This window comes from Cupressus sempervirens, chromosome 3 (genome assembly GCF_028749045.1).
Source record: "Cupressus sempervirens isolate cs-2001-9-10 chromosome 3, ASM2874904v1, whole genome shotgun sequence".
NCBI classification, from domain to species: Eukaryota; Viridiplantae; Streptophyta; class Pinopsida; order Cupressales; family Cupressaceae; genus Cupressus; species Cupressus sempervirens.
Genome location: NC_143120.1, coordinates 512,788,994 through 512,812,186, shown reverse-complemented (window position 1 = coordinate 512,812,186; position 23,193 = coordinate 512,788,994). Strand labels below are relative to the sequence as shown.

Here is a 23,193-nt window from a genome sequence, read left to right as displayed (position 1 = left end):
TTTGAGCCTTCAATCAGCATTTTAAGGTCGGATTTGAGCAGAACCATTACAGTGGCATCAGAGCTTGCTTGCAAAGTGTTTGACGAAATGTCAAACAACTGAAGTATAAAGATTTTTGGTGTTTGAAGAAGTTATAACCTATTGGGGTTATTACAGTGGTATCAGAGCGGTTTCCTGCCAGCCTGATTGGGTTATTTCAGATTGAATTCAATTATCAATATGGCTTTCACACGAGACAAGGATTTGGAAGAAAGAATGCACAATGTAAAGAAGAAATTAGATTGTCCATTTCAGCAAACAGAGGACCTTCTAAGAACTTTGGAGGAGTTGGAAACTTATTTAGGCAAGTTTGATCAGTCAAGACCTGATGCTATGCAAACAGCTTTATCTCCAGCATTTGGTTCGTTGGTTAAGCCCCGATTATTGAGACATCATGATGAGGTAATAAGACTTACAGCTCTCTCTTGCATTAGTAAAATCATGAGGATAATAGCTGGCCTTGATTCTTATGACGATCAAATTATGAGAGAGATACTTCATGCCATGGTAAAAAGCTTCGAAAAGTTGGACAACATCCAGGACCCTTATTTCACACAGAGGGCAAGATTACTTGAAGTATTTGCGAGGTGTAGATTTGAAAATATTATGCTGGCAATAGGTTGTATTGGTGACATTCGCAGGATGTTTAATATATTTTGGAATATTATGGACGAGTTTCATCCCAGCAGGGTATTGGCATCAATGCACTTCATCATGTTCACAATCTTGTTTGAGGAGGATGAAATTTCTAAACTTTTGGCAAAAGACTTATGGTATGTTTGGACAAAAGAGAGGAATTTGTCACCTATGGCACGTACATGGTTAAAGAGCCTGATTGATAGGCCTAAGGATCGTACCTTCCCTATGACAAGCAGAAACTTGTATGAGGAGTTTAACAGACATGCGGATTCGATACAGGGAGACATTAGCACATCTTCAAGTAATAGTTTATCTGCATCATCTTCACAGGCAGAAGGGGTTACAGATGTTGTGCAGGTTGAGCCAGTTGCATCAAAAGGTGATATCACAAGCACATCGGATTGTGTGATTGACACAGATAGTGATTACAATACAATTGGACTGGATGAAGTTACAACAGTTGAGGATACTGTCATGTTTGAGGCTAGTAGCTCTTCACTTGGTTTGGCAAGCCAGCTGAAGACAAGGGACAAGGATATTGTCGCGACTTTATCTCATCATGACAGGATGCATGGATTGATTGAGAATCACATTTGGATGATTCAACTGCTGGAGAGACAGAATGGAGTCACAACAAGTTCTTCTTGTGTTGACTTACAGGCGATTAGGGAAGGAATGGGAACGATGAAGTTGAGTTATTTACATCTTCTATCAGATCGTGACCATCTTCTTAGCCTTGTCAGAGACTATTCAGATGCCTTGAGGAGGAAGGAGGAGGAAGTTGACAAGCTTTCTCGCGAGCTTGAGGACACTCGAGCTTCTTTGGTGAATACTCCATTGGCATTATAGGACTGGGAGAGACATGGGGATAAGCATGGCATGGAGTTGAGTTTAGTTTCATCTTGCACTCCTGATACTCAGCTTTCTGCGGCATGTAAATCATATGTGATCGTTGATAATGTTGTGAGTTCATCTTGCATTCACATCCAGGATACAGGGACAATGTCAGACAGGTATGTGGAGTTAGTTGGTATTGGTCATATTACTCAGCTGAGGAGTTTGCTTGAGTTATCAACTAATTCTAGTTTACGGATATGGACTCGAGATTGTTTCATTGGCGTTTGGGACTCAGTTGACTAGAGATCTTTAACACTTTTTGGTAGCAGTGATTGTTTGGCTGCTATCATGGATTTGATTAGTAGATTGCACAGTGTTGTCTTTCCTTGTGCCAGCAGCTTGTCCGATGTTGGTATTAGTTTTTATACACCGGTGTTGGGCTTTGTTCATATATCCAGTCGACCATTCTTGCTGGAATGTGTTGATGATCTTTCATATTTGGCAGTGTGTACAGATGAGTCCCAGGATCATATTGGCATTGATGACATCCAGGAGGATGCAGTGGGCATTTTTTAAGACTTAGTTTCTTTGGCAGTTTCTTTTTGTACAAAGGAGTTGGATAGTGGTGCTACAGTTTTTGATACTCCGTATGTTGATATGAGCTTTGGAGTTGATTCGCAGGATATGGATGGTAATACTCTAGAGACCAGTAACTTTGAGGATACTCCTTTAGACAGTGTGTCAAAGGAGGTTGGTAGGAGACAGTCTAGCCAGTGCCATCATGTGTCTAGTCAGTTGAGAGTTAGTGAACGAGACATTGCTATAGCTTGCCAGCATTTCGATGCTGCTTGTCAGTTGTTAGCAGTTTACGGATGGGGTTCTCCTACTAGTGATTATAGGGAGGCAGTTATCTTTCCTTGACAGAGTTCCACTCTTTATGGGAGGTTATCCGGATTCTGAGAAAACATTATATGCAGTTCGTAGCTGACAGAGATTATCTTATGAAGTGGGGGAGTACAGCATATGATGCATTATTGGCTAAGGAAGATGAGGTGAGTGAGCTTACTCAGCAGCTCGAGGTGACTTCTGAGATTCTTGAGAGTACACAGTTGGCTTTCGAGGAGTCACAATTTCATTTGGCTAAGGTGACCGTGGAGTTAGAGCGACTGCAGTCTTTACCAGATTTTGTACAATCACAAGCTGTGGTGTCTGGTGATCCGAGGATGTCCATGGTTGAGATTGTCAAAGACAGTGGAGATGGGGATGCATCCATCCTTGATACTAACATTGGCATATCAGGTTCGTTCCCACTAGAGTCAGGTTCAGTTGAGTTGGGTGTTGCAGCAGATTGTTGTATGCCTGACATGGTGGTGGCCTCTAGTACTGATGGCACAGAGACTAGAGATATTGTATCAAAGATCATGTGTGATGTTGGTGAGCCGGTAGTTGGCATGGTTCCTGCTAGTAATACTACTCCCTTGGTGATATCTTCGGAGGTAGTAGTCAGTTCCAACATGGTTAATGATCGATTGCAGTTAGTTTCATCTAGATTGCAGTCTGAGCCACTGACTGAGATTGGCGCATTCTATCGGCATTACACTGTGAGGTATGCTCATCAATTTACCTTTGATGACCATGTTGATGAGATGATGATACAGAGATGTACTTTGGTTCCTAGTGCTTGTCATCAGTTATGGGACGGTTTGATGCCTCGGGATGAGAGTTGCGATGGGCATGACATGGCGATAGGTTCTGCGGTTGACAGCTTGATAATACATGACTTAGAGCAGGAGTTTGGGAGTGATGCTTCAACGGTTGTTGTTATTGATTCTACTCCTTTGGCTATGACATCTACTAACTTAGCTGGTGATCAGTCATAGTGGGGTGTATCACTTGTTCATGGTGAGCTGTTGACTGAGGTTGGTTCTTTTTATCAACATTATACTGCAGGGTATGTACATCAGTTAGCATTTGATCCTTGTGTTGAGGAGTTGATGGCAGGCAAATTTGGTTTGGGTTCCATTTCTTGCTGTTTATCTTGTGATGTCTTTTCACCATCAGTAGAGCATGGGAGTTATGGTTATGAGACAGTGGCCAGTGATCTACAGAGTTGTGTTGACTACAGGAGTTGTACAGTGTGTGGATTCTCCATACTTGGTACAGTTTCATTCGGGAGCGTTCACCATTGTTGTAGAGTTGGATTGTACATTCCGTATAGGCCAGCGGGATGCGTTGATGGTATTTACTGTGTTGGCAGTTTGATTTGTCCACTTTAATTGGGTTTTGATTTTCTAAGAGTTTGTGTCTCGTGGGTTTTTGGCTGTGGTAGTTGTGATTTTGGAGTTTGGTTGAGCTGTAATTGTCAGTTTGATTATGGATTCCTCTTGGTTATATTGCAGGGGATATTATAGGAGCCTGTGTTAATTGACAGTAGTATAGTTCATGACGACATTTGGGATCCAAGCGGATTGATTGGTTTATTGTTTAGCCATTGCTTGGGGACAAGCAATTTCAGGAAGGGTGGACTGTCATGTCCCCATTTTGGAGGCAATTTGATTTAATTAATTTAATTAATTAGGTTATCCAAAATAATGAATATTTTTTGAAGATGACTAATTAATTATTTTAATTAAATAAATAAGTGGTATTAAGTTAATTATTTATAAAGTTATCAAATAAATAAATATTAAAAGGTAACTTTATATTTAATTAATTTAATAAAGTGATTTGAATTATAAAATATTTTATAAAGTCACTTAATAGATAAAATAAAATAATGTTCTAGAAGCTTCTGGAGAAAGTGGAGAAAAAAGAATAAATAGGCACCCCGGGCTTCATTCTAATCATCCAGTTGTTTATTTCTCTCTTGATATCAAATTGTGATTCAGTCACATAGTCTATTGTGGAGCCAAGTGGTTTCAGATAGTTAGTTGATCTTTGGGAACGAAAACTCCCTTGGATTTGCATAACTGAGGAAGTGAAATATCTTCTGAAGGGTTGCACATTTGGAGGTGATACTTCAGTCACTTCAGCTAGGGCATCATTGGGCCTAAGGCCATTTTTTAGCATTTCAACATTTCAGGAGGCATTTTTAGCAAGGCTGAAATTATTGGAAGTCATTTCTAGCAAGTCTGAAATTATAGGAAGCCATTTTAAAGAACAACCGAAAAAGCAATTTGAAAAAGAAGCTCCGAAAAAAAAAGCAATCTGAAAAAGCAGTTTGAAAAGCAGAACGAAAAAAGCAAATCCGGAAAAAGCAAGTGAAAATTATTGCAGCCATCTACAATCAGGTTCTTCACTTCTCATTTGGCATATTTTCTGAGAAATATAGATTTTCAACTGAGTACAGAATATAGCTTCAGCACTTTACTATTTCACATTGTACTTGTCTTTGTTTGCCATTTGGCATTATTGGTATCGAAGGAAGGCTAGGATTTTGCAATTGAAAGAGCATTGTAATTTTTGGACTATCTATGTTGCAACCCTAGAGTTGATGATCAGCTTATTAGTTTGCATTCCAATTGTTTGACAAAATATCAATTGGCTGTAAGTTCTCTTTTTGGCATAAATAATGTTATAATTTTGCGTACTAAGTGTTTATATTAATGCCACTTGGTTGTAAGTGCATTAATGCCATCATAGGTTGCATCCAAAGTATTTGTCATAACCACTAGTTGTTGTAGCTGCATATTGCAAGTAGTTAAGTCTCATATTTGTATTGAATATTATCAAAATTAATTGCACATTCATGTTAGGTCATTATTTAGACAATCTGGGGTTTTTTTTGTAAGCATTCTCTTTGATGCAAATCGAAACAAGAGTCATTGTAGCAATTTGAAAAGTTATATCAGTCATATGACCCCTTGTATGCAAAGTGTTTGACAAAATTCTTCGAGCCTTCAATCAGCATTTTAAGGTCGGATTTGAGCAGGACCATTATAGTGGTATTAGAGCTTGCTTGCAAAGTGTTTGACGAAATGTCAAACAACTGAAGTATTAAGATTTGTGGTGTTTGAAGAAGTTATAACCTATTGGGGTTATTACACTCTTCTGATGTTTGAAATTGTTGTCCTTTCGTTTTCTCTCTTTTTCTTTACCTATCCCTTAATCTTCTTGCACAGAGAAGACTGTAGTTAATACATTCCATTCTACTTCTATTGCTACAATCTGCAACAATAAATCATCAGTCCTTATTCTCTAACATGCCAAAGGCTTTTGGACCATGTGTAGCCTTGAGTTTGGGGCTCTCTCCGGCCTCCTTGAGCTCCATCACCCATGCGCTCCTTAGATCTTCAATTGCCAAGCACTCAAAATCCTCTTGTAATTTATTTTCACCAAGAGGAAACTTAATTATATCCCAAGCGTGCTCTAAAGGAGTAAGCATTGTTGTGTTAACCTTACCATGGATATCCTTTGTATTGGTCAGAGAAATATGGCTACCATAGTTGTCAAACTCATCACAGTTGCAACTGTTATCATCACCCATCATGGGAGGAGTCAAATATGATTGTTCAAATAGAGAATTATGTCTATTTTGATCACTTTCATTAGACTCTTCACACAGAGAATTCATTGCAAGCCCAAACCTCTCAAAATTATGCCTAACTATGGTTGCTCTTCTAATGTTTGAATTGTTGTCCTTTCGTTTTCTCTCTTTTTCTTTACCTCTCCCTTAATCTTCATGCATGGAGAAGATTGTAGTTAATGCATTCCATTCTACTTCTATTGCTGCAATCTGCAACAATAAATCATCAAAGTCCTTATTCTTTGACATGCCAAAGGCTTCTCGATCATGTGTAGCCTTGAGTCTGGGGCTCTCTTTGGCCTCCTTGAGCTCCATCACCCCCACGCTCTTTAGATCTTCAGTTGCTAGGCACTCGAAATCCTCTTGTAATTTCTTTTCAGCAAAAGGAAACTTAATTATATCCCGTGTGCATTGAAGGAGTAAGCATTGTCGTTTTAACCTTATCATGGATATCCTCTACATTTTGGTCAGAGAAATATGGCTATTGTAGTTGTCAAACTCATCACAGTTGCAACTGTTATCATCACCCATTGTGGGAGGAGTCAAATATGATTGTTCAAATAAAGAATTATGTCTATTTTGATCTCTTTATTAGACTGTTCAAACAAAGAATTCATTGGAAGCCCAAACATCTCAAAGTTATGCCTAACTGTGGTTGCTCTTCTGGCGTTTAAATTGTTGTGATATTGCTATCAGGATTTAACTGTGCAATTTTACTTCTGACGTTTAAATTGTTGTCCTTCCATTTTTTTCTTTTTCTTTACCTATCCCTTTATCTTCTTGCATGGAGAAGACTACAATTAATGCATTCCATTTTACTTCTATTTTTGCAATCTGCAACAATAAGTCATTAGAGTCCTTATTTTCTAACATGCCAAAGGATTTTGGATCATGTGTAGCCTTGAGTCTAGGGTTCTTTGGCCTCCTTGAGATCATCATCCCCGCACTCCTTAGATCTTCAGTTGCCATGCACTCAAAATCCTCTTGTAATTTGTTTTCACCAAGAGGAAACTTAATTATATCCCAAGTGTGCACTAAAGGAGTAAGCAATATTGTTTTAACCTTACTGTGGTTATCCTCTGTATTGGTCAGAGAAATATGGCTACCGTAGCTATCAAACTCATCAGAGTTGCAACTGTTATCATCACCCATCATGGGAGGAGTCAAATATGACTCTTCAAATAGAGAATTATGTCTATTTTGATCTCTTTCATTAGACTGTTCACACAAAGAATTCGTTGGAAGCCCAAACGTCTCAAAATTATGCCTAACTATGGCTGCTCTTCTGACGTTTGAATTGTTGTCCTTTCGTTTTCTCTCTTTTTCTTTACCTATCCCTTTATCTTCTTGCACAAAGAAGATTGCAGTTAATGCATTCCATTCTACTTCTATTGCTGCAATCTGCAACAATAAATCATCAGAGCCTTATTCTCTGACATGTCAAAGGTTTCTGGATCATGTGTAGCCTTGAGTTTGGGGCTCTCTCTGGCCTCCTTGAGCTCCATCACCCCTGCACTCCTTAGATCTTTAGTTGCTAGGCACTCGAAATCCTCTTGTAATGTCTTTTCACCAAGAGGAAACTTCTTTGTCAGCAAGTCATACAATTTTGCAAGATAAAAGTCCTCCGTATGGCTCTTCCCATCATTCTCTTCTTCCTGAAATAGAGTTTCTTCAAAAAACTCCCACTCTTTTTCAATATTCATTATGTGACACAAAACCTCCAACTTATAGTGCATACAAAACAACTAGTCTATTAGTAGGAAAGTCTCTTCCTTCAACCTCATAAATGTTTCTTGTTGGTACTCCTCATTTATATAAGCATCAACTTCATTCTTGCTCTCTTCAGCATCCTCCTTGGTAGCCTCAACTTCATCCTCGCTTTAGCATCATCCTCTTTGGCGGAATCCAAATTTCAAGAAATTCTTTAATGACAATTAATGTTACATCCCAACTTTTTAATCTTTTAAAATAATGTCACAGCTGTCATAATGGTTAGTTAGATACTCTTGATATCACGATCTTGTGAAATGTAAGTTATGATTTACCGAATTGATTCATTGGGAAATGACTTAGTCGATTTTTGTTATTTTTGGCAAAATGAATACTTATACTTTAATATGAAGATTTGTGGTGGATAGTCATTGTGACAATTATTAGTTATTTTGTTTTATTGACATTTGGATAAGGAGGTTTTGCCTTCATTTCTACTTCATTCCAGGTGATGGAGCCCAAAAATTTAGGTCTCCATTTTTGGAATAATGTTGAAAGCTTTATGGTATTGTCATTAAGAAGTAAATACTTTATCAGGCTGATTCATTTCCCATAAAATCAGATGCATATCATAATAAAAGAAGGAACGTGCAAAGTGCAACATCCACTAGAACTCATAGATGATATTCTTCGGACACACCGTAATCAAGGTGGATATGACCTACTGGGAAGAACAAAAGATCAGATAAGGACAACTCCACAAGTTAATGCTGCATGTCAAGATTTAAAGTTGGATGGACTTGTTATTGGAGGTATTAAATCAAACACTGATGCTGCTCAGTTAGCTGAAACATTCGTAGAATCCGGATGTTAGAAAAAGATAATTGGAATTCCTGTAATATTAGAGGAGGACCTGAAGAACCAGTTTGTAGAAGCTGATGTTGGTTTTGACACAATATGTAAAGTGAGTGCACAGCTAATCAGCAATGTCTGTACGGATGCATTGTCTATGGAGAAATATTACTATTTCATTCGACTAATGGGCAGGAAAGCTTCTAATGTTGCTTTGGAGAGTTCTCTACAGTCGCATCATAGCATGTTCATCCTCGGGGAGGAGGTGGCCATATCAAAGACGACACTTTTTGGTTTGATTACACAAGTTTGTGATGCTGTCCAGGCCAGGGCAGAGAAAGATATGTATCATGGAGTGATCCTTTTACCTCCATTGAGACATCATCTTTGTTGAAAAGTAGTAAAGGTGTATTAGGACATAGATATGGACTGGTTTGGCCTCTTCATTTTCCTCATCAAAATCTTAGCACAACTTCACACTCAAGGCTGAAAACTGTTCAAGCATCTCTTCCTGGTTGCAGTGGTGTAAGTAATGGCATTGCTTCTTTCAGTTTAGCTCATTCTGGTGGTCCGTCAGCAAGTGTAGTGAACAATGTCAGGTCAGTGAGTACAGAACTGTGACCGGGAATGTTATCAAAATCTCCATTAAATGTTTGACCCTCACTTGGCAGTGATTCTTTGAAATATGAATTTCTGCCACCCATGATGCTAGCATCTAGCAGCATTTCCTTCCCAACGAGGCAGCAACCTGAGAGGCATGTTTCCCCATCACCTATTCCTCAATCTGTAAGGCCTTCTGCTCAACCATTTCCTCTTGTGCCTCTGTGTGCTCTACCACTGCAAAATCCTCATTTTCAATTAATGCAACATCAGAATAACTTAATGAAGGGCACTCATCCACTACTTGAGGATATCCATTACCATTCTCGAGGTGCCGCAGTCTCAAGCTCTTCCAGAGTTGAATCAACTTCCATACAGTGTTCCTCAGGGTAGCCTATGCCACAACAGTTACCAGGGCCAAGGAAGACAAGTTATAGGTTAAGAAGATGATTCTCCATGTAGTCAACTCTGCTGTGACAGAAGTCAACGAGTTGAAGAGGGAAAGGAAGAACAATGAACTGGAGGCAGCATCATCTGTTTTAGAAAATGCTTTCATTACAAAAATCGACATGAAAATGTTGGGTCAACTCCCGAAGTTTCTGCAAATGAAAATGAAACCAAAATTGAGCAATTAACGTCTCCTATCTCAGACAATGAATATGGTTGTGTAATAAAAATTAATAGTTCATTGAGCGGGATTTTGGAGGCAAGATTGGTCTTCAGTATTTGACCCGTATGAGTTTTCAGTTATAAGAATAAGTTTGGAAAACTTATAGTATATACAAAGGATTCGGGCATTTTCCTCACCTACAGCATGAAGCCTATGCCCGCCTCTATATGCTGGTTTGATAAATTGAATTATTTTGGACTACCGCCAAAGATCATCCTTTGTCCCAAGAAATCAATGAACCATATTACCTGTTATAATTCATTGGTGAATGGTTTTTCTTTTGAAAGATTCATATCTAACGACACTTTGTATTTGCCGCATGTTCTAAAATACCCAAGGAATGGGCGAGGGACAAGAGACTTGAGTCTACGCATAATAGCTGCCATTGAAAATGAGAGGGTAGGCGTTCAAAATTCCTCACTGATAAATGACGCAGCAGAAATCTTCACCCTTTCTGACTGGACTGCCGTATCCATCTGTGCGATCATTAATGGAGTAATTGAGAAGTCTACAAAATACGCTACTGGCGGGAGGATATAAACTAATGAAGATGCCGAGATTCCCATGGATTTTCACAGCGGAATTCATGACAAAGTCTGGATATGCCAGATGCATTGACGTATGCGCAGGGAAGGAAATATTTGAGCCCAGTAGACATTTATTAAAAAGAAGAGAGAAAACATAATACATAAAACTATATTAATCCTTGGTCCTGACTTTTTGTTAAAGAATGATAGTTTTATAAATTATTAAGAGCCTCAGGCCAAATACTGCCAGCTGTGATTAGGTGGCCATTTTAGTTATATTTAATTATTGAGTAGTTTTTAGCTATGAAAGGTTGCGATGGTTAGAAAAGCAACTGATATCTTTTGGATATTTATAAATATAAGTTGTAAAAGGAGAGAGAAAATACATACATATTCATATTTTAAAATTTTTAATTAGCCTATGCCCATGATGTATTATATTCTTTTAATTGACGGAGAAATAAATTTTTGAACTAAGCCTGTGGATGGTGGATTTTTGATTGAATTTTTGTGTGAGTCTGGAGTTGAGTTGTATTGGATGGATCATTCGTAAGGAGTGTCTCCAGTACGATTTTATTTCCGGAGCAGTAAGAAATATTTATTTAATTTATTTGCTTAGAGTTTTAATTTTTTATTAAGTTGTCCTTTATAAGTGTTTTTTAAAAAAAATTTCTATAAATATTTTAATATTTGGATAAGTGGACTGGATCATTATTGCATTTTAAATTTGATAAAAATAAACATTGTGAAATATTTTATTGTTTCCATATTTATTTCTAATTTGTCTCCACAGGAGTTAAATTGCATTTTACACTAATTTAAATTGCATTCATATAATTGATCTGTTGCATCTGAATTATTAAAATTGTTTATAGTTTAATATATTGAACTTTATAAAGTTGTACATTTCAACTAATAATATTGACTCTATTGCCCATTTAATTAAGCATCGGTCTTTTATTCTTAATTCATAATCCATATGCTGGTAAATGTTTCATTTTTTGCCTTTAAGGAATTAATATATTCATTTGTTGCATTAATCTATATTTATTTCTTATTTAAACATTATTTCAATCATTTACCTTTGTTCTTAGTTCATAAATCGCAAGTTTGAATTGAAAACTTTTATCTCATTCTCGTTCTAATTGATCTGTTTTAAGTGTCTTGGATTTAAGTGTTTCATCTAGGATTAAGTACACCCGCCTCGATTTTGCAGAGCCGGAAGCGCAAGGGATTTAGATCACATTGACCAATCCCGTCAAGTTGGCTTTAACCGATTGGATATCCCAGCATCGAGAAGGCAAGGCTCGTAGAATTTCAATCTGCGGTTTTGGAAACCAACACCAGGTATGTATTTTACTTTCTTTTTGTTTGATTCAAATTTTATTGTTGTTTGTTGTCATTTTTCAATTTTTCCAATGACATAGAGAGGGCGTGTTGAATGGAACATTGAAATATTTTTCTTTTCCATAACTTGTAGCAGTATAATACATTGTAAAATTCAAAGGCAAAAACATGAGCAGCAGTCAGAGTGAGGTAAGTAGTGATAGCATGGATGTTGCTATGCAAGAAACTCAAGTGTCACATTTACAAAGACCAAGAAAAAAACCTAGGGCAGCCATGGATGATTTTTCAAGTGAGCCTAATATAGATGTCCCCATGGAAGATGTAATGCCTAATCCATTTGAGTACCCTTCCAAAGCCCTAAAAAAAATACCAAAGGCCCATTCAACCCTAAGAAACCTCTCCTACAATTTGCCACAAAAGTAGACAACAATAAGAAGAAAAATTCGGGGGGTAGTAGGGAATGGGAGTGTCATATATGTAAGAAATATTATTTTGGGAGCTACACAAGAGTGTATTGTCATCTTTTATGGATAGGTGGGCAAGGGGTGAAAGGTTGCAAAAAAATTAAGGATGATGAAAAACTTGAGGCCAATAGGTTGAATGTGGATGGGGAGTTATTGAAATTTAGGGGTCCTACACGTAGTACATCCACACCCATTCATTCCCACACTCACTCCCACTAGCATTGCTAGTAAAGGGAAGGGAAAGGCCAAGAGAGATACCAATGTGGCTGATTTATTTAACATACAAGAAAAAGAGAGAGCTAAAGAGTCCATTCGCTGATTTCTTGTTGCTCATGGCATACCATACCATGTTTCTTGTTCCTCATTCGATAAACAAATGTGCAAAGATATTTATGCTGCTGGTTCTTCATTTGTACCACCAAGAGAGACTAAATTACGCACCACTATCCTTGACAAAGAGTACTCAAAAGTAAACATTTTGATGGAGGATATGAGACAAACATGAATGAGTGATGGATGTTCTATCATCATGGATGGTTGGACCCATATCAAACATCGGCCACTCATCAATCTTATTGTCACTAGTATAGCAAGGGCCTATTTTCTTAGAACCATTGATTGTTCAGGAAAAAAAAGATGCATACTTCCACTTTCAGATTTTGAAGGATGCTATAGAAGAGGTAGGGGATTCAAATGTTGTGCAAGTAGTCACTGATTTAGCCTGGGTGTGTAAATCAGCTGGATTGATAGTAGAGAGCACCTATAGACAGTTTTTGGACCCCATGTTATGTACATGCATTGAATAACACCTTGAAGGACTTTGGAAAAATTGATTGGATAAAAACTGGGGTTTGAGGCTAGAGATGTGTAAATGTTTATTTGCAATCATCACACATCTCTTGCATTATTTAGGACATCTTACATAAAAGCATTCCTCGGGCCTGTGGAGACTAGATATGCTAGCTACTTCATTTTGTTGGATAGGATGCTTCAGGTCCAAGAGGCCTTACAATCCATGGTGGTCAATGTAGAGTGAAATAGATGGCATGAATCAAGCACCTTGGATAGAAGACTTGTCAAATGAAGAATCCTAGATGAGAACTAGTGGACCACAATGAGGTAAGAAATTTAAATAATTGACATCATAATTGATATTGCTGATTTAATAAAAATATTTCTGATTTAAGCACTTGCTGATTTTTTTAACATATGATGTTTCTCACTTGCAATTTTCTTTCATTTGTAGATACATTTGCTCCTTCATTGACCTTATTGTGCAGGTCATTAAATATACTGATACTGACTCTCCTAGCCTTGGAGAGATTTATGAGACCTTTGATAGCATGCTTGGGCAAATCAAGCAAGCTATTAAAGAGAAGGAACCTACTTAGGAGTTCTATGAGGAGCATCTTAAGCCCATTGTAACGAAAAGGTGAAACACTATGAACACCCAACTTCATATGGCAGCCTATGCAATCAATCCGAAAATGGTATGCACCAAGACCTGGGAGAGTGCCTCCATCTAGTTATGAGGAGGTGAGTTTAATTTATGTTTAAGATTTCTGATTTTATAATATATTTTTAAAATTTTGATTTTATTTGTAAACTTTATAAACTCTAACTTCTAAATTTTTGTTTGTTCAATATAGGTGAAGGAGGGCTTCTTCAAGGCCCATTCAAAAATGTATAATGCAGAGGATGCTGCAAAAATTAAAGGGCAATGGATTGACTTTGCCAATCCTCGTGGTCCAACATTTGGTATACTAGAGGCGAGGATTGATAGAACTACATTAGCCCAAAGGGACCCGATTGGATGGTAGACATGGCATGGTAGACACACACTTGAGCTGAAAGGCCTTGCCATCTGTCTTCTCTCACAAGTTGAGAGTTCCTCTACTGTAGAGAGGAATTGGTCTACATATAGCTTCATCCAATCAGTCAAGAGGAACAACCTTACCTCTAGATAATCGGAGAAGCGTGTGGCTGTTCATAGTGTATTATGACTACAAGAGCGACAGAGTGTTGAGTATCGACATACTCCAGCACTACGTTGGGATGTTAATATTAAGGATGCATTGCAAATTGATGAGGATAACACACCTCCAGGGCTGCTTGGTGTTCCATTGGATGAGGACACTTTGCCTACCCCTGCTAGTGATTCATAGGAAGAGATTGGCATTGATCTTGATTTAGATAGAGATCTAGATTCCTAGAGGACAGCCATATATTTGGCTTTCCGCTTTGTGAAAACTCAGATACATTATTGCTTTTGATTATTATGGAGTTGGACATCTCATTTACACTTCTAGAATTTACTTTCATTATGTCATTTTGATTTCATGCATGATGATGATACATTGATACTTGAAGCCTTTGGGCATTTTTGCTAATTGCATGTGATATTTGGATATATCATCATATCATATTCTCATCTTGATTTTAATCTTGATAGTTTTCAATTTCCATGTATTCTATGGTAAATGTTTTATCAATGTTATGATATGAACATTTGAGATATCTCTCTAAAGAAGTCTAATTCTCTATATATAAAAATTTAAAAATCCCCTATATTTTAAAGTCATTCACTAAGGTCCTGTCCCCAAAATTTTGGCTTCGACCTATAACCGTACCGGAAACACATTCCTGTTGTCCTGCATTTTGTCACCACAAAATGTTGATAACAGCATGAAACTTTTTCAAAATAGTTTCACATTTCTCTAAGCTTGAATTTGATATTCAATTACCTAATTTTGATCGATCCATCCATTTCAATTCGTATATCAAATCATTAATCGAAGGCCTTCGTCGAGTCTTTTTTTTGTTTTGCTTTCTGTCAAGCCTTCACTTGATTTTTGAAGCCTTCATTGTCCTTTCTTTGTTTTTGAGTTTGCATTTGTTGGTTTTTAGTCCTTTGGTTTTGCTCATGTCATGCCTTTCGCTTTTCCCTTCAATTTGGTCAAACCTAAAGTGTAATCGGAGTTGTCAGTCAAAAAATATGGTCATTTTAGTGCCCAAAAAGTGAACTTTTTTAATGCAACAACATGAATTAAAAATATCATGTTATATTTCTAATTTGACATTCACTTTTTAAAAAATATAACTTAAATTCACTTTATGTCATATTTTTAAATTACTTTATTTTTTTATTTTTTACTTAAAGTAACTATAGTGCACTTTATGTTATATTTTTAAGTTGAATTACTTTTTGATTTTTCAATTAAGTGACTATATGAACTATATAGCTCAATTTAATTTTAAGCATTTAAATCAAATGCTCTAGTAAATATTATTTTTTAAATGATAGTTACATGTTATATTGTTAATATGATATGTAAATATAATTTGTCCCACTTAAGTAATATTTTAATGAATTTAAATTGACATGTGCTTATTAAATCACTTAAAGTCATCAAAAGTGGACATTTTATGTGTCATTACATGTAAAATCGATCAAAAGTGGACCTTTTCCATGTCTTTGTATATTTAAGTCATCAAAAGTAGGTCTTTTATATGCAATTACATGTAAAATCCATCAAAAGTGGAAATTTTTGATGTCATTACATCAAAAGTGGACATTTTTGATGTCATTACATCAAAAGGTAAGTTTTTGTGTCATCAAAAAATTGAGAGACAACTTATAATATGCTTTGCACCCCAAAAGGTCCGATATTGACCATATGCATATTTTAAAATATGCAAGTCACTCCAAAAGGTCCGATTTTGATCAAAAGCATATTTTAAAACATGCATATCACTCCAAAAGGTCCGATTTTGGAAGAACACCTGCATGTTCTCTCCAAGAACCCGATTTTGCTCATTGTGAGAGATTTACTTGATGGTTTTGCATGAGATTTTTTCCAATAGGGTCGTTTTTTCTTGGCAATGGATCTTCTAACATCAAAAATGGATTCATCTTGCTAAAAGACGTTTTTTTAAGCTCTGCCCAAGGGCATGTTTTTGGAAAAAAAATTCAAAAAGCATCATTTTTGGTTCAAGTTTTGGCCCAAAGAGGAATTGATTTGGCTTTTCAAGTGTTTTACATTACATTGTGACTCATGTTTTAGTGTTTAAAAGCCAAAACGTTTTTTTTTCATGCCTTTTATGAATCACGTTTTTGCTTAAAATACCCGGAAATTTGAGGTTTAATTCCACTTTTATGCATTTTGGAGCCACCTTTTTGCATTTTGATCCATGTGTGTGCATTTGGAGAAGTCGTTTTTGCATTCACAAGTCAAAAATGACTCAAAAAAATGCATTTTTTGACCACGTTTTTGCAAAAACGGCCCAGATTTTTGCATTAAAAAGTCATGTTTTTGTTCAAAAACTCAAAAAATGGCATTTCATCACATACAAGAGGGGCCTTTTTGAGTTTTAATGTGTGCTATTGTCTTTGTAGACCACGTTTTTGGCCTTCTCATGTCAAATTCGACGATTGAACGTCCATTACATGCAAGTGCAGAAAAAGTCAAAAAGTTGTTTGAAAATCTGGATTTGAGGGAGAATTGGTCTTCAAGTCTGTAAAACTTGTTATTTTGGCTCTTTAACCTCCAAGTGGACATTTTCAAACTTGTTCATCAATTCATGCTTATTTTGCTATTTCCATACATATTATAGCTTGTTATTGCACACTTGTCCATATATATGCCATGAAAAGTGCATTTTGCCTTTAAAAATGATGAAAACTCTTATTTTCACACTTTTGGAATTTCCCCAAACTCCAAATTCGAAATTGCATGTTAAAGTGCTTTGCATGTTGACATGTTTGAGTCACTTTCCAAATGTACGTTTTTTTTGTGTTTCACTTCATGCGAAAGCATCATCACGTTCCACTTCCATCTTCCATGTCACAACACTTCACATCTCATCCGACAAATGCGATTACATGTTTTCCATCTCATTCACCATCTGCACATGCATGTAATCCCATTTTCCGCTTCCATTTTCACTCATCTCACTTTTTGTATCCATTCGCATGACACAATTACACGAAATGCCTTACGTGTAATAACATCTTAGAGGTCCGATTTTTATTAAAATACACTTTTTGAAAAGTTAAAAAGATGTCATTTTCATCTTTCATGTACTTTGACTTCACCTTTTCACCTAAGACGACTATAAAGTTCATTTTCTCTCAAGCTTCATTCCGTTTTCGCCTCTCCATATGCATTCACACCTCCATGAGCAAATACATGATTTTCCAATTTTTGCATCTTTCCATGCTTCGCATCTCATCTTCCATTCGCACTTACATGTAAAAGCTCGTCCACCATCCGCATTTGCATCTCATCTCACCTTTCATCTCTCGTTACATGTTGCACTTGCATGTACTCATTTTTTCATGCAATAACATCTTGAAAACCCTAAGTCACATTTTGGAAATCAACAATCTCCATTTCCACACATTCCAATGCACCAAGCACTTTACTTTGAAAAAAGAGAGGTAAAGGTGCTGATGGAAAGTTGTTCCGAATTTACATACAAACACCATCGAGACTGTTTTCAAAGTGTCAAAGACTCCAGATTGTGCTGATCTACAAAGGAGAATTCATGACAACTTGAGCAAGACAAGTTGGATCACATCAAGTTTTCAAATGACAACGGATACTTCAGCAAAGAGAGTCAAGCTATCAAAAGATGCAACACCATGGTTATCAAGGTGAATGCAGCAGTACAAAGTACATGAACTTCCGATCCTATGATCATTTAGGATTGCATCACCAAGTACAAAGCCTTTCAGGACAATCCCTAGGATTGTTTCAATTCTCTTCCGTCTTTCTTCTTCTTCTTCTTTCATGTTTCTAATTGAAGAGGATGTATTACATGAAGATGTGTAATTACATGTAATGCGAGTTACATGTGTATGTAAAAGATGTAATGCAAGTTGCATATGCAGTTGCATGTAACTCTATATTTTCTCTTTTAGTTAGACTAGGTCAATGTTGGTTGAGTTGCTCCCACTTTTTCCTCCACCTTTTTCTCAACTCTTGTGCCTATATAAAGGAGTGCCTCGTCATTGTAAAAAATCATTTTTTGTTGTATGCAAGAAAGCTCTGCCACATTTGTGCAAGCATAACTTTGATTGTGTAGTACAAATTTGGGAGAAAAGTGAATAAAAGAAGCAATTGGATTCAAAGTTTTGACTGGAAGCAATTGTGATAGAGAAAATTAAAAGCTTTCACTATAATTTGTGCCTATTGTCTTGATTCATTTTATTATTGTGTTCAATAAAAGAGCATAGTGATTTAAGAAGCAATCAGAGCCGAAGCTTTGACTGGGAGCAGTCGTGGAAATATATAGCTATAAGCTTTGTGTGTAGCTTATACTTCTTTCTTAATTCGCAAAATAGTTAAGCGTTCTTACTTTTAGGAGTCTTTGTGCCCTAATTGTAAAGCTTTTCATTTAGAAATACAACTGGACTTAGAGCCAAACCGGTACATTTTTAGCTAGCCTTTGAGTTAGTGAAGGTTTATCAGTATCACTGTTTCTAGTTCTTGATATAAGTGTAGTTAGAGATTCACCCTGTCCATTACTCGCTCCACGAGTAAGTGGATTCTTTCTTGAAAGATAAGAAGAAAAGATATTGGTAACAACCATTTTATAAAATCTCTCGACTTCTTGCTTACCTTGAGTTGATCTAAAGAACAGTGAAAGGGGGAGCCTTCCCTTTAAGGTAGGAGAGACTTTGTCTCACACACTATGGCCAATCATCCTATTTTGCGACTGGATTTTTCCCCAAAACTCTCGATTGCAAAATATCCACCCAACAGTTCTTGTCCCCTAAAAATGTCCCCGTCCTGGAAACTCCGTAGAGCATAGTATATATATAATTTTTTTTAACTATATCATAGTCAGGTCCTTCTAGTCCTTTAATTAGTTTAAATTTTCTCCTTGACTCTAAATCTGAAGTTCATGCATTAAGTCTCGGAAAATTAAGCATTCAAAAAGAAATCTATTTGTCTATCCTAGAGTTGAATTGCCCAAACTTTGAACCTATTACTCTAATTTAATTTGACAAAAGTTGGCTTGTATTGTTTGGAAAAATAGTGTGTATAAATGGCACATGTCCATTAAGGCATATTGTGCCAAATTCCCAAAACATTCATGAAGTGATCAGGAAACAAATGCAACCAAATTCTAGTTTGTATTAGGTGGGCATTTTGTCAAACACAACTTAACAAATGGATATTTGCATTTCAATTTCACAAGCAATAATGGGTCATTTGATCAAACAATACTGCAATTATTTGAATGCAATATGTTGCTATTAAATTTTAAAATGCATCAAAGCTTTATGCTAACCTCATTGTAATGTGTGCCTGATTTCAGTGAAGGTATGACAAACTTCTACAACGAAATGGACTCTCGAGTTTCTACTACACACCTTCAAATATGAACAGAAATAGGCTTCTTCCGTTATCACTTTCTAGGAATACAAGTTCTCTTCAGGCTCTATCCAACGTGACTCCCAAGAATGTTAAAAGGAGTCTGCTGGTATAAACATTAGTGCCTCCATGGATGTGCACAACAATTCAAGCAATATACATTCTAGACCATATAACTTCACATAATAAGGTAATTATGTACCCAATTCAAATAATGGCAAGGTATTTTAAGCAACAATTTGACCTTTCTCAAGAGATAACTTGACTTAGCTATATCTGACGGGAAGAAACTTCATTCAACATTTTTGTTGCTTCTCTCAACATCTAGTATATTACCTACAAGTATGGACGACAACAGAATGTGAAATCTACACACAGGGGCAAGATGTGGCAGCTAAAAAAAATGATACTACTAGTAGAAATGAAAACATTCATGCATGTTGTGTGTCGTTCTTATAGTTGTTTCCATGACAATTCAAGTGCCATAATGAAATATTGATAGTGGGTTAAGGAGAAAGCCCAAAACTATACTGAGATTGCAAATCAGTAATTCACTCACACAAACTCTTTAATACTCAGCCAAAATTTTATATTGTATTCCAATTATTCAATTAAAGTTCACACCCCAACTTGCTTGATTGTTCACCACAACACTAGGCTGACTTACTGAAGTCGTAAATATTTCAACATTGTGATTAAAATAGTTCCTCTCAACTTTGCGGCAATCATATTAACTAATCCCAAACTCATGATAACTATACTTTGTGAAAAGTAACGCACTTCCTTTATAAACAACAATCTAATAAGAACTCTTGCGATTAAATGAAATGTTTACACTATAGTCTGTAGCGTCTAATATCTTAAAATGTGGTCGTCTTTGATAATATTTTCTGTCTGAACTACAAATGACATATATATCTTTATTTCATATGATACACATCGTCTCCCAACTATATACCAAGGAAACATTGATAATATTCACTCCAACCACATAGGCTCGAAAATAAATATTCTCGGCAAAGGATATACTATACTCACCCACCAAAGAATTTACCAAATCTCATATCATCTAGAGATTAATAATTTCTAAGCCTTTGTCTAAATAATGAGTAGCACAAACACAAATATTTGCTAAAACTTTAGTATTCCCAGAGTTTGCTCACATGGAATATTATTTCAACTTTAAATGGGCTCATAAAATAAATAAATATTATATCCTCTAAATCTTTTGAGGACCACCAAAATCAAATTGACTCCCTTAAAAGACTCGTGCCCATATACGCAAGTTACTTGGGCAGTACTACTTGTAGATGCAATAAAATCTTTAAGTATCAAGCGTAAAGCAACCATGATAAATTTCACAAAATTATAACTATGCTCGCTTCTACAATCTTTGCCTAACATAAAAATATTTCTATTTCGCCCTCCAATATATGTGACAGACCACATCAGATTCAGAAAAGAATAATATCTCCTTCAAATCAGACCTGTAAATATCTTCATGATGCTTTGATATAACTTCTAATAACTTCCAGCTCTGAAAATAACAAACCGTTTTTGTAGGTTGGCAAGTTCAATGCTTTGATACCACTGTGATATTTTTAACTAGATATCTGTCACAAAACCCTTAACGAAAACTCATTAATTTTTAAACAAATATATATTGCAATGTATTTCAGATTTCACCAGCAAAAATTCCAATAAACAACCAGAATAAGGAGTCTCAAAAAATTATTGGATTAAATCTCCAGCAAAATACATGTTCAAAAGTTATATTTTATTGAATTTCTTTAGTAAAATAACCAAGAAATCTAATTGTAGATACAAAACTACAACAAGACTGGATAATAGAAAAGATGAACTTGAAATACACTATGAAACACCTGTGCGATGGCTCCAACTAACAATGGGTTTTCGTCCACTGTCCAAGCTTGAGGGTTTCCGTCCTCGCTTGTTGAAAGCTGAAGCTTTCAAAAATAACTCTCCAAGAGAGAGTGAAATCCAAATCACAAAACCAAGTATGTTGCAAATGAGCTCCTCTTGTTTTAAGAACAAATATGTGACTCTTCGCATTCCCCTTTGTCTTTCTTTATTTTCATTTTTAAAATAATACCTTTCCCCCACTTAAGGAAATAAAGTGCCCATAGATAATAAAGTGACAATAACAATAAGCTTAAGTTAGAAAGTCACTTTATAATAAATATATCAAATCTTCACGAATTAAAATCTCTATCAAATGGATGCAAATATCCATGTGTGCTAGTTCACTGAAAAGTTCTCAACAAGATGCTGCTAGTCCAACCCTAGAAAGCCAAGAATAGTGAGTTTGTTGACTTACCTAAAATAGTAAGTGCCTGGAGACCCTATTGAAACAACCCCAATTAGCATGCAATTGAAATTGCCTAGGCCAAAAACTGCTCTCACTGTATAGAAAACCTAGTTTCCACATGGGACTAAGGCAAAACGGGCTATTGGTGCAACAAAAGTCACTAGCTAGAAAAAGGGGACATGACAGTCTATAATTATTAATTTTAATTGGGCAAAGCTTTCAAAAAAAAAACCTAGCGTGGTTACTACAAATTAATAGAAAGTTTGATATAGCTAAAAAAATTGTTAAAAATTAGCCAAAAATGAGCAACACGTTAGTAATAGATCACACATTTAAAAATATTTTCCACAAAAACAATTAAAAATTCACCCTCAAATCTCTTCTTGCTTCTTCTAAAACAACAGATTATAAATAAATAAATCTAAAATCAACTCCTCCAAATAGCATTGAAAAATGCACTCCAAAATGAAATTAATATTTCCTAAATTTAGTTATCTAAACATAGTCTTGGATTGCTAAAAGTGATGCCTAAAATTAAAATAGAATCTACCGCATTGAAAATTGGACTCAAAATTTGAGTTGAAATCACCTAAATTAGTCACCTAAACATAGTGTTTAGTTTACTTGAAAGTGACATTTAAAACTAAAATAGCATATGCTACTTTAGCTAAACCTGAAACCTCTTCAATAGCAAAGGACTTCATCAAAAATTGTCTATTATTTTTGTCAGCAACTAGGACAATTTCAGCACTAGTAGTTCAACTACGTCACCGTCACTTATCTAGCAACATTTTCCTGATTTGACATCAACATTTCCTTCATTTCCACTACCTTGGTCAGAGATAGCACTTTTTCGTTGTGAGGTCACCAAATTCAATTAATTCAACCCATCACAAATGGTGTCAGTGTTCAACACCCTTTGGATACTATTGTTTACATATTGGTACAGATAGGGAATGATTGGTGAGGAATTACTCATGCTTATGATTAATATGACTAAGGCTCCTTGGTACCCTAGTTCTCACTCTTATGGCTGTTGCTCTATCTCTTCTTAATGTCAAGGATACTCTCACCCCCTCTTTCGCAACACAGATCACATAAGTATGCCGACACTATTGAATTTCTCTGTACTACTAGTAGTTGTTTGTCTTTGAATGCTACGAGAGGTTCTCTGTGGAATCTATTGTTAGCATGTATGCTGATGCTATGGGGGATTATTGCAGAACATTGATATGATGTATAATTGTGTTTGTCATTGATGACAACATAGTA

At 36.1% G+C, this 23,193-nt stretch overlaps 1 protein-coding gene across 2 annotated transcripts in view; it reads right to left on the bottom strand.

Moving 5' to 3' along the window:
- LOC149567424 (fatty acid amide hydrolase-like) overlaps positions 1–23,193 on the bottom strand; it is a 255,275-nt gene that overhangs the window by 8,208 nt on the left and 223,874 nt on the right. Inside the window, exon 21 of one of the 2 annotated variants that reach the window (XM_089820609.1) lies at positions 20,770–21,218. The exons of the other annotated variant lie outside the window; for it this stretch is intronic. Coding sequence (XP_089676735.1) covers positions 21,198–21,218 — 21 coding nt within the window. The 3' untranslated portion in view covers positions 20,770–21,197. Of the gene's footprint in view, positions 1–20,769; positions 21,219–23,193 lie in introns of those variants that run through there. 2 annotated transcript variants of the gene reach the window in all.